The sequence below is a fragment of the Mus pahari genome, chromosome 14 (assembly GCF_900095145.1).
Source record: "Mus pahari chromosome 14, PAHARI_EIJ_v1.1, whole genome shotgun sequence".
Classification (NCBI taxonomy): Eukaryota; Metazoa; Chordata; class Mammalia; order Rodentia; family Muridae; genus Mus; species Mus pahari.
Window position 1 is genome coordinate 55,212,690 of NC_034603.1, and position 18,495 is coordinate 55,231,184.

Below are 18,495 nucleotides of genomic sequence, written 5' to 3' on the forward strand. Positions count from 1 at the left end.
AAAAAAAAAAAAAAAAAAGAAGTGGGTCAGAGAAACTGCCTTCTCCTTTGGCCCGGGGATTTCTGGAAATGAGACGGCTGCGATGCCTCTGACGGGCAGGGGTACTTGCCTACAGGATACGGGACCCCCTGGCCTCTGTATGCGACTTCTCGGGCGACCAGAGGATGAGGTCGTTTTCTTCTTTCTGCATCTATCAATTATGCAAGACACCAATGCTAGAAATTAGGGCAGTTAGCAGAGGAGGCCATCTCAGTGGTATCCAAGGCCGACTTGAAATGTCTTCAGGGTCACATGTCATTTGATCCCTGAAGGAGAGGGTTGTCAGATTCCTGTTGCCCTCTGAAGCCTGGGGGAGCTCTGCTCTGAGGCACCTTATTTACAAAGGAAAACCCCTGGCCTCTTAGGAACCCAGGAGTGTCTGCATTCATGGAGGAGGTTCAGAATCCTACAATGCGAACTATTTGAAAGGAATCCTGGGAACTCTCTTTCCCACTTGCCCCAGTCCTCTTGCCTTGTATCAAGCAGTCCTCAAGCTTCCTAATGCTGTGGCCCTTTAATACAGTTCTTCATGTTGTAGTGGCCCCCAACTATAAGATTATTTTTGTCGTTGTTTTATAACTACTTTTGCTACTGTTATGAATTGTAGTGTAAATATCCGTGATTCCCGATAGTCTTAGGTAACCCCTCCCGACCCACAGGTTTAGGACAGCTCTCTAGCTGGTGGTTGAGAGACTAATTGTGGAAGCATAGAGCAATGTGGGTGAACATGAGGCAGGGTACCTCCAAAGGCCTTTCACAGCCTCTTCTCCGTCAGGTGGCACATCGGTCATTTGTACCTATCATGGGCAGCCACTGCTGGAGCAGGATGAGCAGCTGGTGACCTCTGGCCATGACTTGCTAATGTGGGGACAGGGTAGATTGACCTTAGGGTTTATTATTGAAAGTCCTGCTTCTGATGAGCCCTCGTTAGTCCCGGACAACCCAAAAGTTGTGGACTGGTCTATTTTAACGCCAGCCTCTGGATATGGAGTCGAGAGACAGATTTCCCAGCCTCACTTAAGACCTGGGCCGCTGGCTCTTAACTGTATTGTAATAAGGGCAGGAAAATGTGACTCCTTCTTGGCTTTGAAGGTGGGACTGAAGCAGCTAAACTTCCTTAGTTTTCTGTTGTCAAAATAACCCCACACAGGCACACACATCTTGGGCTTCCTAGTATATGTTTCTCTTTTTTGTTTACCTAATTTATGTGTGTGGGTATTTTTGTCTGGAATGATGTGGGTCAGTGTCCCACATTTGTACCTGGTACCCCGGGAAACCAGAAAAAGGAATCCGATCACTGGACCTGGAGCTACCTACAGCTGTGAGCCACGATGTTAGCAATGGGAATCGAACCTGGGTCTGGAAGAGCTCTTACTCATCAAGTTACATCTGCAGACCTCCGCAACCCCATCAGTGGACCCTGAAGAGCTAACTGCTCTCCCGACTGGACTCCATTTCCAGTTCTTTGACTTAGAGTATTTTAGTGATGTTTGAGGTGATGGCTTTAAGTGAGGAGAAAGGCAGCAGAAGGTTGGCTCCAGGAGGCCAACTTGAGTGAGGAAGCGAGGAAGAAACCTCTTCAGCCCAGAAGCCACCCTGAAGCTGTTCAGCCAGAAGACCGCTGTCATGATCAGCAGAGCCCGCCGTGTCCCTTCACTCTCTGCTCAGCTGCCTTGGGTTCAGCTGCTGGGAGGGGGGGGGGCAGAAAGACAGCTGCTCCTCAAGGGTGGACAGCGGCTCGGAGGAGGGGAACAGAATGTGAGCAATGTCTCTTAGTTCCTGAGAGAAGCCCCAGCACTCAGACTTGACCTGGTAGGGCCAGACTCTTCCTTGGTTCAGCCTCCATCGTCAAAAGTCACCTAAGAGTCTCTGTAGTAGCTGTTCTTGGGAATTTGTGTTGGTCGGTCTAAGACCAAGACCCGGAAAGCTGACCCCACAGGCAGCAGCAAGTAGCATATTTCAGAGTCACTTTAAGGCGTTACTCCGGCATTCTCCCATTCTCTGTACCCATCCACACATGGGCACTCCTAATCCTCTGGAGGGAAAACATTTGAAATAGCCACAGTTGGCAGCAGCTGGGTTGGTGTTGATAATGTCCTCATTTGCAGACATAACAGCTACTGTTCATTTTAGTGGCTTTACCTTCTCATGTTACTGAATCTTGCTAGCAACCTGTGGCATAGACATTTTTTCCTGTTTCACGGATGAAGAAACTGAGGGTCTGAGCTTGTTTGTCAAAGCTGAAAACACTAAGGGATATCCCATTCTACTGCCCCACAGTGTGGTACAGACACGCCTCTGTAGCCGCATCTTCCTGTGAAGTAAGTTCTCAGCATTTCAGAATGTCAGGAACGGTAAAGGGAAGCATATTCCTGAGAGCAACAGTCACGCCTTCTCATCTCATGTGAGTGAAGAGGCTGAGAGCAGACAGAAGGAAGGACGTGTGCCGGGTCAGTGAAGTCAGGGCCCCGAAGGCTAGCCTGTACACTAACACCAGAACGGAAAATTAATTTGTGCACTGTTTTAGCCGGTGCGTATTGATTAGCCAGCTCCTGGTGGCAGGGCCCTGTTACCATCACATGACAGATTCTCTATTCCCAGGATAGAAGTCAGCAGAGGTTAAAATGGAAGACACATTCCAGCCCCATGGGGGGGGGGGGTTGCTTAATTTGGGAGAGAACTGTATACAGACAGGTCACTTGAAAGGGTGTGGACATCCAAGGACAAAGTCTAGTGAAATGAGTCAGCTAGCCTCCTTGCACAGAAGCGATCAGCCGGGGTGGGGGAATACCTTGGTACATCAGTTTCCACTGACTGCAGGGTACTGAGTCCATGCCCTTAGAAGCTGAGGAGGTATTTAAAGAGAGGCCAGGAAGCTAGGAGAGTCAGACAGGTCAAAGAGTGATGGTGTCAGAAGGCATGCCAGGCCCTTCCCACCTGGACCTCCTGTGATGGAAGTTCCTTCTTTATCGAAATGGTTGGCCTCTAGCACCTTTTGAGCTTCAGAGCTGCTCTCTGTGTGTAGCCACATAGCAGGTGACACCCACATCTCAGGCCTGTTCCAGGAATGTGGAACTTGAGGCAGCAGCTGGGGGTGTGCATGTGTGTGAGGGGGAGTGGGGGTGGGCTTAAGGGAGTTCTGTTTCTGCTTCTGTACACTTACTGAGTTTTCCTTGAAAGACACACCCCAGCACTTTGGCTCCACCAGAGCTCTTGACTGTATCATCAATTAGTAAGTCATTCCTTTGTGGCAGAAAGGAGACACTACTGGTTCTTGAACCACTTATGAGAAATGGCTACCGAGAGGCACAATCGTGGCCTTTTGCTTATCATACAGAGCTGAAATACTGACTTCCGGTGTAATCATTCCATATCTTGGACTTGAACTTAGGTCCTGGCTTGGTCCTTACAAAAATTACTGTGCCATGCACCCCATCTCTAGAGGACTGTGGGTGTCAGGCTATGGCTGGGATTGCTGGCTTGAGTTTCTCAGGGAGTGATGGGATCCGCGCTGTGCCATGCTATCTGTTCCTCAGATGTTTGGCTCTCCATGCTAGCAGTGCTCAGGCAATCGTTGAGGATACCAGTGGCTACCTCTCTGGATGATTAATTTCAAGGGAGACCCAGAGTTGATTGAGATGAAAGGGGTTAAGTCAAAGTGGGTCTCCACACCAGACCCCGGGAGGTAGGACGGGTGCTCACATCAGTGATTCATGCAAGAGGGGCTGGATCTGGATCCTGCCCTGATCAATACAGAGAAAGAGCCAGAAATTATGTGTGTGGTGGTGGTGGTGGGGAGATCCAGTTTCCTTCAGTGAGGGAAGCAGGAGCCCAGGAAGATCAAGGGACTTTTCAATAGACATTGTTGCCATGGGACATACGGCCTGTGGGAAAGGGATGGCTTAGCCTAGCTTCAGCTGTTATTTCAGCCAGCATGTTTTAGTACCAGAGTTAGAAGGGGACTGACTGTGTACCTCTGGGACCCACGCTGTTTGGCGGGATCAGAGTTTGATGCTCTAAGGCTTCTTTCTTTCTCTTGGGGCTTTTGTCAAGGCAAGCTGGCTCCAGCATGCCTCAGGACATGTGGGTCTCTGGACCTTGAGCAGCAGGTGGTTCTGGAGAGCTGGGGGAGTCTAGCCACAGCTGAAGAGAAAGAAACTAGTGGAGCTGCCTTTTGAGATGGTTCTGGGTCTACACTCAGAATGGCTTCCGGCTTAGGATTGGATAGTAAAGGAAAACAAGACTTTGTGGTCAGGCCTGCTGACCTTGCCTTACACGAATGCAGGCATATATATACACATGTGTACCTGTGGAAACCAGGCAGAGTTCAGCCTTGGGTGTTGTTTCTCGGGACAGTGGCCACCTTGTTTTCAGAGAGGCTCTCTCACTGGGTCCTGGAGCTGGCCAGCCAGTGAACTCCAGAAATCCACCAGTCTTTACATTCGTGCTGGGATTACAGTAGGCCATCACACCCAGCTTTTTATATGGATTCTGAAGATCAAGTTCAGGTCTTCCAGCACTTTATAGACAAGCTACATCCGCCCTGGGGTCTGTTTTCTTTGATGCAGATTTGTCCACTCCCATCCACATGACTAGAAGGACTGATGTGTCTTACTGATGATGCATCTTTCAGGTGTGTGCTGGTGACCCGGCGGGGGCAGGGGGGGGGAACGTGTGTAGCCCAAGGTTGACACTCAGATGGTACAGCCACTGCAGGCTGCTGCTACCGTAGACTTCCAACAGCACTGGATTTCCTCTTTTGTGTCTTAGTTTTTCTGGGTGTAGCTTGAGAGCTCCTGTCTTCCACAGACCTTTGTCTAGAGCCTATGAATAGCCTCAGGGGGTCCCTCACTGAAGCCGAGCTTGCAGGCCCCCCACCACATGCCTCAGAGACCCTTCGTGGCTAAACTTGTGCCTTGTTCCCATCTGCCTCTAAGGCCTATAGAAGCATACAGCACAGCCTCCACTCACAGTGCATCCATGTTTGGAAAGCCAGAAGGAACAGTTAGAAACTTAGAAGCCATCTAGTTTTGTCCCCTTAATTTCAGGGGATGGAAAGTGGGTCCTTGAGGTGAAGTGAGTTGCCTGAGGTCTCCCAACTAGACAGGCTCCTCCTCAGCTTGCTGGCCAGCACTTGTACTGCGAGGGTGATAGCTGTAGGGCTTAGCTTTGCCTGAAGCATATTCAGGCAAGGCCAGTCAATCAACCTGCCCTTGGGGAAGGGCTTTTGGGGGGTCAGGGAGGGACATGTTTCTGGAAACTTCCTCAGGAGCCTGACCAGTTCAGACCCTACTCAACTCAGGAAATCCCTTCTCAACTCCCCGTTCCCAAGAATCTACCTTTAGCTAGCTGCTGCTCTGACCCTTCTGACCTTCTAATGCTCCTAGAGCTGCTCTGACTGCATTTCATTTGCCTGTCGGAGGCATGGCCTGCCTTGCCGGTTAGGCTCTGCTGGCCTTTCCAGAGGCCCTCTGCTTTGCCCCAGGCAAGGCTACCCCTTCCCTCTTAGGGCAGTTCTGCCTCTTCATTCCACCCAACCAGCAGATGATCTCTGGATAATTTATGCAGCAAATCCTCTTTAATCTTTAATCTGGGGTCTTGAACAAAAGGAACCTGCCGCTAACCTGTGTCTTTTTCACAGCTTGAGTGGAGGCGGGGAATGTCTGACATTTCCCTCATAGGAGGTGTAGTGTGGGTATGAGCAATGAGTAACTTGGATGTTCAGTCAGCTCACTCCCCTAAATCCTTGTTGAATCTCCAGGAGGTAACTAATGCTCTCTCTCCAACTCTTGGCACAACTCGCCCTCCCGGTGCAAAGGCAGCCTCTCTTCCAGGGATGCCTGGAGAGACTATTCTAGAAAAAAAGCAGTTGCCCGGTGCAGCCCTGGGCTTCAGGAGAAGCTCACGCAGGCACCCGTCGCGGCTGCAGAGGTACAGGCCCCGCCCCAGGCCCGACTAGCCCCGCCCCACCCTGCCACCAGCGGACCGCACTCTTGCAAGGCTAGTGGGGGCCCCGCGGTGCAACGAGGTCGGTGCGCAGCTCGCACCACGGGTGGCTGGGGCGCTGTCCAGGAGGAGCTGGCCCGACTCGGGCTGCAACCATGGTAAGGAGAGAGGACAGCCGGAAACGCAGGGCCTGCCACTCCGGGGCTGCTCCGAGGGGACACTCGGCGCTGCAGCCCTGGCTGGGCAGGGCGGGAGGTACTGTCCCCGGCTCCCGGTTCAGAAAGGCACTGCTGGCGCTAGGCGCTGTGTTGCCATTCTCAAGTTATTCCTTCTGAGCAGAGCTGCTTTGAGCCGGCCGCGACCCCCAGGGTGCTGCCCAAGGTCTTGGAGGAAGGACTAGGTCAGTTTTGTGGGAGGTGCCTGCTGGTAGTCTCTAGTGCTGGAGAGGACCGCACTGATGAGGATGGTAGGGGGTCCCCGCCCCATGCCCGAATTAGCTGTGTTACCTGGATGACCTACCTGGGGTGCAGAGACCAGCACCAACTTCCTTTGGAAAACACAGAGGAAATCCGTAAACATGGCCAGCCTCTCTAAAAGGGATGATGACAGAATGACCCACATACCCTGGACCTTTCTCAGAGAGGAAGAGGCAAGTCCAGTAGCCTATTGTGCAGGGGCGTGATCAGCTCTATCCCTTTGCCTCCCGGTCCAGAACCATGGGAAACATTCTTCCTGCTGCATCTACCCCGTCCCTGCAACTAGGTCCTTCTGCAGTGTGTGGGGGTTGGTGGTTGGGGGTGAGGGGCGGGAGACTCATTTCTGCCACCTGCCTGTGAGAAGAAAAGCTGTAACCCCAGATAAAAGTTTTCACCCTTGTCTCTGAGGATATCAGCTCCTCTGCTGTTGTCCTGCCAGAGACACCGTGTTGTGGGGGTCGGGGCTTCCGAGCCACACACCACACTATTCTTCCAGACCTTGCCTTCTGCATGGGGAGACACAAGCTGTTTACAGCAGGAGGGGATTGGTGATCAGCCCACAGGGCAGGATGTTAGCTGTGAGCAGCTGCCAAGAGGGAACTCTCGGGCCCCGTGGAATCAGAAGCTTTCGGGTCTGGAAAGGCCACCCTTTCGGCCTTTCGGCTCTCAAGCTGTGTCTAGGCAGAGGCCCAAGTTTTGGCCAGGAAGTGTTAGTGACCCTGTGACCTACTCAGAAGGGGGTTCCTGGGAGAGGCCAAGTTGTGCTTGTCCTCATCCCAGTTCCCCAACCTTCTGCCCACATGGGAGATGGACAGACTGATTGTTCTAAGATAGACGCCCGGGGCAGTACTGATTATCCCCAGTGCTAAACCCAGCAGGAACCAGGGGGGCTTTTTCTGCCACACACAAAGTTCAGTTCAATTGAGGTCTTTTGGGCTTTCAGCTTGGCTGAGGCCACCCTGCTCTTTTCTAGCTAAAGATACCCAGCACGACCCCAATGTCCAGTATCAGACCTCTGCACGCACAACCAGCCAAATGCTTGGGCTGACTGGTTCATGTCAGGCCACACTCCTCTGTGTTGTGTCTTGCCAATGGAGAAGGTCAGTACCCTGGTTCCTTTGGAAATAAGTGCAGAGACCTCCAGCTGAAGAGCAAGTTTGAATTTCCACATGAAAAGAATGACAGGGCACTATTAATGACCAGTGTGTGACTTGAGACAAACTTCAGCATCAAAACAGCTTGAGGTGTTGGTTACTTGGGAGTGCTCTCTCTCCTCAGCTGTCCTGGGAGAAAGGAAAGACAATGGCGTTGTTAAAGCCCTAAAACTAAGTCACTATTCAGGCTCATAAAGGGTATTTCTGCCCCAAGCAGGAATGCTGGCCTCCTGACTCCTACTGGTTGCGCCATCTCTATACCTCCACTAAGACCCTCCACTGGTCTCTGGAATGCCAGCCTCCTTTGCTTTGAACCCATGCTCCTTAGAGACCAAGTGCTCTACTGATTTTGTGGGAAAGATAAGGTAGTGGGACATAGGACTTTGCGAGTAGAGAGGTCATGTGTCTTTGGATGGCCGATGGCCGGAATCCATGGAGCAAAAGACCCCTCTGTGCCTGGAGTTCCCTGCAGAGAAAGCAAGCAGCAGTTTCCTGGACACTGAAACAGCAGCAGCTTCTGGTTCAGGAAAAACAATGGGATACCTGGGAAGACGTGTGGGGCCATTCCCATGGAACCTGTGTGCAGGGCATTATCGGGCATTCCCACCCTCTTTTAGCGTTGCTTAAAGTACAAGATGGAAGGGACTGGTATCTTTGGACATAAGTTCCTTGGTTGGCCTTCGCTATATACTGATGGGCCGAGAGTCACCTTAGAGATCTATGTCCCAGACCTCAAGCAGGAGTCAGTGTCCTTAGGGGTTAACAGGAGAAGCTAAACTGGATCAAGCCGGTGCTGCAGACTTGTTGGGAGGTTGGTGCTGTGCCCACCAGGGTAGGAAGCAGGCAGGCGGCATGGGACAGCCAATCAGAGGAGGAGGGAGCTGCAGAGGCTCTAACTGACCCCGATGCAGCTGAGCCGTCCTTGGAGGGTGGGAGCCCAGGGGAGGGGAGGGGAGGGGAGGGGAGGGGAGGGGGGGGGGGGGGGTGGAGAAGAACATTCCACAGAGACAGAGTAGGGTCGAAGAAAAAGGGGGGAGGAACAAACCAGGAAGCCGGATGACAGCAGGAGCATCAAGAGAAGCCTGTTTCTGTGTGAGGACCTTTGCCTGGAGATAAAGTTAGACCTAGAGTTTGCTGACAGGGGTCTCAAGTGTGGGGCATGGACCATTCACTGGGATGGCAAGGGAACTCTGTCCCCGAGGAAGCTGGGGTAAGGTGGTGCTTGGGGAGATGGGTAGACCTAAGTGGTCTTCCACTTGGCACTGACGGGCATAGGGGCTCAGGGCTGGTCCCTGGCAAAGCTGGAGGAGGTGGATAGATAGATGGGCAAAGAGCCTAGTGCCTTAAACTCCTTGTCTGGAGTCCTTTGGCCTTCTCCATGCTGAGGTACCATCAGGTCTGGCAGGGAAGATGGTGGTGCTGAGATCCTTGTAGCTCTGCCGGAAGACTCTGCAGGCTTGGGATTTCCATTAGTGCTTCCCAGCCTTCGGTGCCCCAGAGAGAACGCAGTCTTGTCAAAAATGCTTATCAAGACCCCCAGATCAACTTTTGGGTCACCATGGGGGTGGTGCAGGGAGAATTTCCAGAAGTACCCAGACTCATTAACTGCCAGACAACAAGAGCCACTCCAGCCTTTCTCTGCTGCTGTATAATGAATCTGGCCAAGCCGGAGCACTAGAGAGTGAAAGGGGCAACAGCTAACCCTTCTGCTAGGCCGACAAGCATAAACAGGGTTGTATGGTTAACCTATTGGCCCTCAGATGTGATGGGCACGGGGAGCCGTAGTCAGCCTTGCCTTAGCACAGCCTCTTGGGGGCACTAGGGTCCAATGCTGGTTCTAGTTTCCTCACTCCCATCCAAGCAACCTCTGAAGACTGATGATGAGCAGGTGTCATACAAGAGTCATCCAAGGCTCTCCCTTCTAACCTCCCCTTCTCTGTCTCTTCTAGCATAACCCTGATGCATGTCTGTCCCTTTCACTTCTGACCTTCATAAAATGATGCTATCTATGCAGGGAGGCCGTGGCCACCTTACCTCTTTGGCTGAGACTTCACAGTGGTCCAGGGTAACCCCGCTGGCTTGGCCAATCCCCAGAGGGTGACTCAGCCTCTGCAGCTGGCCCTTGTCCATTGTCTGGGGGGTGGCACGTGGGTATTGTGAGGCAGAGATGAGCCCAGCACTGCCAGGCACCCCACAAAGAATGCTGACCCCCGAAAGGAGAGGGAACTCTTATGAAGCTTATGGCTATGGGGGAGCTAAGGGTAAGAGTAGGGGAAACCATTTGACTTCTATGACGAGGATAGAACAGGCCTCTGCAGGGAAGCCAGCCTGGTCTTTTCTCAGCACCCCACATTTGTGGTTCCTAGATGAGGCTGTAACCTTTCCTGTACTGCTGAGTTCAGGGAAAGGGCATACAGGCAACTAAGGGGTCCCTCCCCCAGATGGCACTGCCAGTGTATGTTGCAGGTTTACAGAGGGAGGTCTAGCCATACTTCAGCCTTCCCAGGCCTTTTCAGTGTTTCCTTCATCCTCTTTCACCTGACTGTTCCTGGCTGCCCTCCGTATTTAGCATCCACAGGGCTGAGGAAGGTTACTCTCCAGTGCCGGGCTTTAGGCCAGTGTTGGGCATGGTTCATCAGCTAGAGTAAACGTAGGGTCAGTGGACCTAAAGCCTGGGCAGCACGCCTGGTCCCCAGATCCCTGACCAGCAGTGACAGGCTCTGAGCCGTCCGCTGCCTTTTAATTTACCTGGAGGACAAGCCCCCTGTCCCCAACCTGCCCATCAGTGTCCCATCCTCTTCTGAGTCTGCACACCTCTTGAGCAGCATACTCAGTCTTTGTCCTCTTCTCCAGCTCCTCTCTCTCCTCCTCCTCTTCCTCAGTCCGATTTCTTTGCTTGCTTCTGGAACCGCTGCTTGCCCCTGACTAGGGCAGACAGACCTCCAGCAGTGGCAGCCTTGGTGATGACCTGCTAGGAGAACAGGGCTTTGCAGGGCTGGAGTCTGAAGCCCTTTCCAGTCTCTTGGCCCGGGGAGGCTAGTGAGCAGGCGTGTGCTGGGCTAGGTGCGAGCACGGCCTCTGGCGTTGCTGCTGTCTCTTTTAACCACACGTACTTTTCCTTCTTTCCTTTTCACCTTCTGTCTTTTGCCTCCATCTTCCCATCCTGCCCTCTTCTGCCATTCCCGCCTCCTCTACCCCAACCCCCAGATCAAGCACTTCCTGGAGGACAGCAGTGATGATGCTGAGCTGAGCAAGTTCGTGAAGGATTTCCCAGGAAGCGAACCCTACCACTCAGCGGAGTCCAAGACAAGGGTGGCCAGGCCCCAGATCTTGGAGCCAAGGCCCCAGAGCCCAGACCTCTGTGATGATGACGTGGAGTTTAGAGGCTCCTTGTGGCCCCAGACCTCTGACAGTCAGCAGTACTTCAGTGCCCCAGCCCCTCTCAGCCCTTCCGCCAGGCCCCGCAGTCCATGGGGCAAGCTTGATCCTTATGATTCCTCTGAGGTAGAGACTCCAGCCCCGCCTTTGCCACTCAGTGGGGTGGGTGCTGAAAGACCCTGGGGAGGGCAGGAAGAGAGCCTGGGGTAGGTGTGTGGGCCTGTGCATTAGATGTGTCAGGGGGACCTTTCTGTTCCGCATCAGCCCCAGCTCGGGGGTTTCTGCCTTGAAGGCCTTGGAAACTCAAAGTAACAGTGGGGACTGAAGACCAGTCCAGAGGCCTCAGATGATGAGGCAGAGACCCAGAAGAGAAGAGGAAGGCTGGTGACGGAGCTGCTTCTCACTGATGCATTGTGTCTCCTGTCCACTAGGATGACAAGGAGTATGTGGGCTTTGCAACCCTCCCCAATCAAGTCCACAGGAAGTCTGTGAAGAAAGGCTTCGACTTCACACTCATGGTGGCAGGTAAGAAGGGTGGAGGCTGGGGTGGGCATGGGTGTTTGATATGGTGCCTTTGATATGTGTGTGGGTCTGAAGAGTGCACAGGGAAGGAAAGAATGAACAACAGAGGACTCTGTCCTGCTTTACAAAGTCATGTAAAGCCTGGCCAAAAATGCAGATTCAGGTGGAGAAGATGCTCATGACTAACAGTTTTCTAGAATCTCCCCCCCCCCCCCGCTACCTTGGGCAGTCTCTTGGCTTCATTCAATCAAGAAGGCTGTACACGTCTCCAGCTCTGAAATCCCATGCTTTGGCTGCTCTGGCTGCCATTGGCAAGGCGGCATCTTGTCCCAGATCTCGATCAGGTGAACCTTACCTTCTGAGTTGGTGCCTCTGTCTTCTCTCCCACCAGGAGAATCTGGTCTGGGTAAATCCACTCTTGTCAACAGCCTCTTCCTCACTGATTTGTACCGGGATCGGAAACTGCTCGGCGCTGAAGGTAAGGAAAGGAGGGAGAAATTGAACTCCCCACAGGTGCTGGAGATGGGGCCCTCCTTGGCATGCTGGGAGCCCCGGGCTTCCTGGAGACATCTATGGCTTCTTTCCCTAGACCTATCTGGAGCCTGGCAAGTTCACCAGCCAGCTCCCTAAAGATCTGGGTCCTGTGCTGGGCATGCATGGTGGCACATGCCTTTAATTCCAGAACTCAGGAGGCAGAGGCAGGCAGATCACAGTGAATTCCAGGCCAGTCTGGTCTACAGAGAGAGTTCAAGGCCAGCCAAGGCTACCCTATCTTGGGGGGGGGGGAGGCGCATAAAAAGATTTGGGTGCAGAGGCAGGGCAGGGACCAGAATCCTGATCTTTGTATGAGTTTCTGACCCCTAAAGGATTCCAGGAATCCAAGAAAAAAGCCTGGAGTAGAGAAGAGGCTGGGGCCAGAGCCAACAGCCACCGGCATTTCCTGTGTTGGGAAATGTGTTTTTTGCTGGTTCCCAGGGAACAGGCCCTCAGGCGCCTGGGGGGTGGAAAGGGAGGCTGCCTGGGCAGCAAAGCTAGCTGGGGGGGGGGCTTTTTTGGGGGGGATGCAGGGGAAGACTGGGCAAGACCACGCCCTTGTCCTTGCCTCAGTTTCCCTCTTTTCCAGAGCGGATCATGCAAACCGTGGAGATTACTAAGCATGCGGTGGATATAGAAGAGAAGGGAGTGAGGCTGCGGCTCACCATTGTGGACACTCCGGGGTTTGGGGATGCAGTCAACAACACAGAGTGGTATGTCTGACCAAGCACAGCCCCAGCTGCCCTTGTCCCACCCACAAACTGCATGCATCTACACAGGTCACACTCGGTCACAGACATAGTCATAGTTGCTAGGACGAAGAGGCCAGTGACCTTATTGGACAGCTGGGTTCCTTTAGCCGGACAGCCGTCTCTCTGAGAGGAGAGGGCCTGGGATGGATGATTTTGTTTACCTTTGAGACACACTCTTACTATGTAGCCCCAGCGGGCCTGGAGCTCACTATGGGGGCTGGGCAGGCCTTGACTTCAGAGATCTGCCTTGCAGCATCTCACATGAATTTTTCAAAGATTAGGGTCTCTTGCTGTAGAGCCTGGGACTCACTGTGTAACTCAGTCTAGCCTTGAGCTCAGTAGTTCTCTCTCGCATTAGCCTCCCAAGTGTTGGGCCTGCAAGCATGCATTACTGTGCATATAGCTCTATGATGTGAGCATTACTGTGCACATAGCTCTATGATGTGAGGACTCAGACCAGTGAAGAGCCTCAAAAGAGCAAATGCCCATCAGATGCCCATCCATGAGCGTGAACACCACCGTCCCTCCTCCTTTCTTTCCCACAGTTATTATTTTAGATGCTGCAAAAAGATCTTGTACAAGAGGAGAGGAAGGGAGGCGTGAAGGAAAGGGAAGCAAGAGAGCAGGGAGGGGAGGGAACCAGTAAGGGAATGCCGGGCGGCACCGTGGTGCACCATTGTCAGCCCAGCACCAGCACACGGGAGCTGCAGGCAGGGCCAGTCTCAACCATGAAGCCTGACTTATATGAGATTCTGTCTCAAAAAAAAAAAAAAAAAAAAAAAAAGCTAAGGGAGGGGTGGAAGGAAGAAGAAAAGGAAGGAACTCCAGGCGGCTTTCAGACTACCTAACAAAAGGAAGGTAGTTTTGACAGATGCATTACACAAGCACATACCTTAGCTTTTTTTTTTCCATGTACTAGAGAAATGCTCAGGTAATGGTCATGCCTAAGTGAGTTGGTGCAGGCAATGAACCAAAAAGGCAGGAGAAAAGGGCAGGATGCTTGACGAAGGGATTGGGCAGATAGTACTAAGAGCACAGCTCTTGGCTTAGTAACTGCATGATCTTGAGCAGATGGTTGCAGTCTCTCTCCTCATGGAACACAAAAACAAACAATTAAGCCCCCTAAACAACAACAACAACAACAACAAATTCAGCTATTTCTATATCATCTCTTCGATCTGAAAACAACCCAGAATGACACCTATGCATTTTAGCAATGGGAACTGCAGGGCCAGCAACAAGCTTTGTGGGTTCCCGTGTTTGTAATTTTAAGAATTTCAATATGATAGCAGAAGAACATCAGACCAAGCGTGGCCTTCCTGAGTGCAGATTCCTGTGTGACTGCACAGGCTGTGTATCCATGGTGCTAACCCTGTCTTACTGACTAACCGGACCCTCACAGGCCTTTCTAAACCCTCATCACCTGCTTCATCATCACGCCATGTGGCTGTCCTCACAGAGAACTGGCTCAGCGTCAACCTTGTGTGAGCCTTGACTGAGTGGCCATCGCTGACGTTTATGCTCCAGCATGGTGCTAGTTTGTGGGTCATGGTCTTGTGGTTTCCATCAGTGTTTTGGATGGACTGAAGATGACCATGTTGTCACATCTTTCCTGCTCTAGCAGTATGTCTCAGCAGACAGCTTGTCCAGAAATTCCAATCCCAACTAGTACCTGCTTTCCACTGGAGAAGGTACCGCTTTCAACCCGCTTGCCTCCTTTTCCTTTTTTTTTTTTTTTTTAAAGATTTNTTTNTTTATTATATGTAAGTACACTGTAGCTGTCTTCAGACACTCCAGAAGAGGGCGTCAGATCTTGTTACGGATGGTTGTGAGCCACCATGTGGTTGCTGGGATTTGAACTCCGGACCTTCGGAAGAGCAGCCGGGTGCTCTTACCCACTGAGCCATCTCACCAGCCCCTCCTTTTCCTTTTAATAAATAATTTCCATTTCAGTAAGAATTCCCTTTCGGTAATAATAGTTCCCAGATAATTTTACTATACTGTTTATAGTGTACCTCCATAGATACTAAGTTAGTCAGCTAGGAGGAATAAATGGAACACAAACATATGCAAAGGCGGACATTTTTAGGGATGCAGAACAGATATGCTCATCCCTGGAGGCATACACCCTGGTAGGAGTGGGGGAGCAGAGGGAGGGAGAGCCATTTTGTAGCAAGTTGTGTTGGTCAGATAAGGAATGGGTGGGTCAGGTCATGTGCAGTTACTGACGCTGAGCTGGGCGTCAGTCACAAAGTGGTGGAGAATTTACTAGCTAAGGGATCTAGAAGAAGTCTCTCAGAGGATTCCCATTTAATTTCTTTATGTATAAAATGAGAGTGCTGAGCTCAAAGTGCTGATGTCACAGCAGTGATCATTAAACTAGTTAACACAAGAGCAAAGGCCTGAAAAGTGAAGTTCTTTAAAACATGCATGCACACACACACATACATGCAGACACATATGCACATACACACAAAGGTGCACATGCACATATACACATGTACACACACATACACACACACACGGGGAGGGGAGCACTGTTTAACTGTGGGGACAGACTTGGAGAAACACATCATTAGGTGATTTCATCATCGAATGAACATCACAGAGTCTAATAACACAGAGCCAGATGTTGTAGATCCCTTACTGGACATGATCTCTCAAGGGACAAGAGACCAAACATAGACAAATGAGGCTGCTGTTGGCCTAACAGCAGTTGTTTTACAATAAACATTTTTCATAAGTAGAAAGCATACATTATAGTGCATTATAGTGAATGAAGTGACAGCCATTTGTCATCCCTATTAAGTGATACACATTTTTTTTTTTTTTTTGTGCTATAGTTTATAAATGTACTGTCAGGGTGCATGGTGTGTTTGTGCCGGGGCATGCCCATGGAGATGAGAGAAAAACACTGTGAAACCAGTTTTCTCCCTTCACCTGTGTTCCTGGGATTGCCCATTCGTCTGGTGGGGCAAGCATTCTTAGCAAGTGAGGGCTCTCATCAGCTGCGTGCTGTTTTCCGTGCCTGGTGGCACATGTGAGGCACTCCCGGGCACTATGATGTTAGAATGGCAGTGTCTGAGCTCAGTTATCTTGGGATAATGAAATATGTGGATCTCAAGGTTGACTGGAGCACTGCTTCATGGTGGATGACTGTGGAGTAACATTCTTATGTCTGTACAGTCCAGAGAGGCAGAGGCTCTGAGGCTGGTGTCTAACTGGTGCCACCTGCTGCCCCTTGGCTACCCTCCTTTGCCTGGTCACCCCCAGTCCCTTTTGCTCCTCGAACTAGTATTTATTAAACTACCTGTGTAGCCGTGTAACTTTCTCTCAAGACACGAAATCCTCCTACTCAGGTATTTCCCTGGACAAGTAGGAAAGCAAAACATGGCTCAGGCCAGACTTTCCCAGGCAGCCCCCACTCCCACAGTCTCTCTGCTTGTCTCTCCTTGCCCCAGCTGGAAGCCTGTGGCCGAATACATCGACCAGCAATTTGAGCAGTATTTCCGAGATGAGAGTGGCCTGAATCGCAAGAACATCCAAGACAACAGGGTGCACTGCTGCCTGTACTTCATCTCACCGTTTGGCCATGGGTATGGTCTGAGCCCGAGGCTCCTGGTACCACTGGGGTCTACTAAGGGAACAGGCCGAGAGAACCACAGGGCAGGGCTACCACTAGCGGGTGGTCACTGATTCCTGTTCCCCAGGCTCCGGCCATTGGATGTTGAATTCATGAAGGCCCTGCATCAGCGGGTCAACATTGTGCCTATCTTGGCTAAGGCAGACACACTGACGCCTCCTGAAGTGGACCGAAAGAAATGCAAAGTGAGGGAGGCTAGTGGAGGGAGGGGGTCAGGTGGGCTTCTAGAAAGGATGGGGTACCCAGAACTGTGGACCCCTCATCTGTTTGCCAGATCCGGGAGGAGATTGAGCACTTTGGAATCAAGATCTATCAGTTCCCAGATTGTGATTCAGATGAGGACGAGGACTTCAAATTACAGGACCAAGCCCTAAAGGTGGGGCCACCCTAGGGCAACCCCCTCTCTATCTTGTTTCTGCTGAGCAGAAGAGGGGAGAATTCTATACAAGGACAGACTGTTGGGGTGGAAGAGGACCCTGTCATCTTAGAGCAAAGCAGAAGACCCAAGTGGAAAGGGACAGGGGAGAGAACAAGGATGCTGACAGGCCACTGTAACTTCTCTTAGGAAAGCATCCCATTTGCGGTGATTGGCAGCAACACTGTGGTAGAAGCCAGGGGGCGGAGAGTTCGAGGCCGCCTCTACCCGTGGGGCATCGTGGAAGGTAAAGCTCTGAGCTTGGGACCAGAATCCCCTTGCCCTTAGGAGCTCTTTACCTCTGACCCTGGCTGACTCCTAGCCTTGCTATGCAGTGGAAAACCCAAGTCACTGCGACTTTGTCAAGCTGAGGACAATGCTGGTGCGTACCCACATGCAGGACCTAAAGGATGTGACCCGAGAGACACACTATGAGAACTACAGGGCACAGTGCATCCAGAGCATGACCCGGCTAGTAGTGAAGGAACGGAATCGCAAGTATGACCAGGAGCCAGGACAAAGCTGGCCAGGGGAATCCCAAGTCCTCCCCTTATTACTCTGCAGGCCCCAGGCTTCACTCAAGTTGGTGCTGGGGTCTCCCCAACCTTACTACCCTCCTTTCCCCCTCCCTTCAGCAAACTGACAAGAGAGAGTGGTACTGACTTCCCTATCCCTGCTGTCCCACCAGGGACAGATCCAGAAACTGAGAAGCTAATCCGGGAGAAAGATGAAGAGGTGAGAGTAATACGATGCGGATGTCAGTCTGGGAAGTCCTCTGTTTGTTTGATAAGCCTCATTATCTCTTGGCTTGGGAATAGAAGGACCTATCCTATGCTCTGGTACAAAGGTGGGATGCTGAGTGGTTCTGCCATTTCCATCATACATAAGGGCCACCAAAGCCTCAGACTCAAGGGATTAGAATCTGGGGACACTTCTCCAATACAGTAAGATTCTTCCTATCAAACATCTTGTATTGATGTATGTGCCTATTTCAGCTGCGGCGGATGCAGGAGATGCTACACAAAATCCAAAGACAGATGAAGGAGACTCACTAACCGGCTTTTGGACCTGAATATTTAAATTTCTTCTTCCTGCCCATGCCAGCCTCTATTCCCTGCATCAGCAGTGCTCAGGACCCCCCGCAGCTCCTACCAGTTCGCCTTATATCCCTGCTGACTTCTCAGAGACTCAGAGGAAATAAACTAACCTATTATGTGGCTTCAGGTGTCTCTGTATTTTTACCATTTCCTGGAAACATAGCTCCTATGACTAGTTTGAAAGGCTGATGGAAAGGGGTATTGGTTTCTGGCTTTTAGTAGGAAACAGAAAGGGAGAAATTTCCCTTTCGCTTATAGAGTTCACTCGGCTTACAACATAGCTTGTCCTATCCTTCGTATTGACCATTTCTACTCTGACTCCACTTTCTGAGCCTCAAGCCTCCATGTTTCCCATATGCAATGCCTTCATTTTGTAGCTGCTCTTGGGAAGAACAAGGTATTAACTACCTGGCAACCTCTGACTTCCGGGTTTCCCCAGATTTGGGTAACTAGATATGCAGAATTAAGCTCTAAATTCCAGGAAGCTTGTGGTACAGCGCTGAACAAATGCTGAAGGTCCTGTAATTAAAGTGCTGGGA

General features: G+C 51.4%; 1 protein-coding gene across 7 annotated transcripts in view; it reads left to right on the top strand.

The window, feature by feature from the left end:
* Septin4 (septin 4) overlaps positions 1 to 18,079 on the top strand; it is a 23,722-nt gene extending 5,643 nt beyond the window's left edge. Inside the window, exons 1-12 of one of the 7 annotated variants that reach the window (XM_021213892.2) lie at positions 5,996 to 6,143; positions 10,823 to 11,119; positions 11,425 to 11,518; positions 11,907 to 11,993; positions 12,639 to 12,762; positions 16,263 to 16,397; positions 16,512 to 16,629; positions 16,719 to 16,820; positions 17,010 to 17,106; positions 17,195 to 17,357; positions 17,495 to 17,594; positions 17,855 to 18,079. In XM_021213892.2, the coding sequence (XP_021069551.1) occupies positions 6,141 to 6,143; positions 10,823 to 11,119; positions 11,425 to 11,518; positions 11,907 to 11,993; positions 12,639 to 12,762; positions 16,263 to 16,397; positions 16,512 to 16,629; positions 16,719 to 16,820; positions 17,010 to 17,106; positions 17,195 to 17,357; positions 17,495 to 17,594; positions 17,855 to 17,914 (1,380 nt within the window). In that variant the 5' untranslated portion in view covers positions 5,996 to 6,140 and the 3' untranslated portion in view covers positions 17,915 to 18,079. Of the gene's footprint in view, positions 1 to 5,995; positions 6,144 to 8,649; positions 8,826 to 10,822; positions 11,120 to 11,424; positions 11,519 to 11,906; positions 11,994 to 12,638; positions 12,763 to 16,262; positions 16,398 to 16,511; positions 16,630 to 16,718; positions 16,821 to 17,009; positions 17,107 to 17,194; positions 17,358 to 17,494; positions 17,595 to 17,854 lie in introns of those variants that run through there. The other 6 variants (XM_029545956.1, XM_021213893.2, XM_021213890.2 and 3 more) reach the window with 6 other exon arrangements.
* Positions 18,080 to 18,495: the final 416 nt, after the last annotated feature.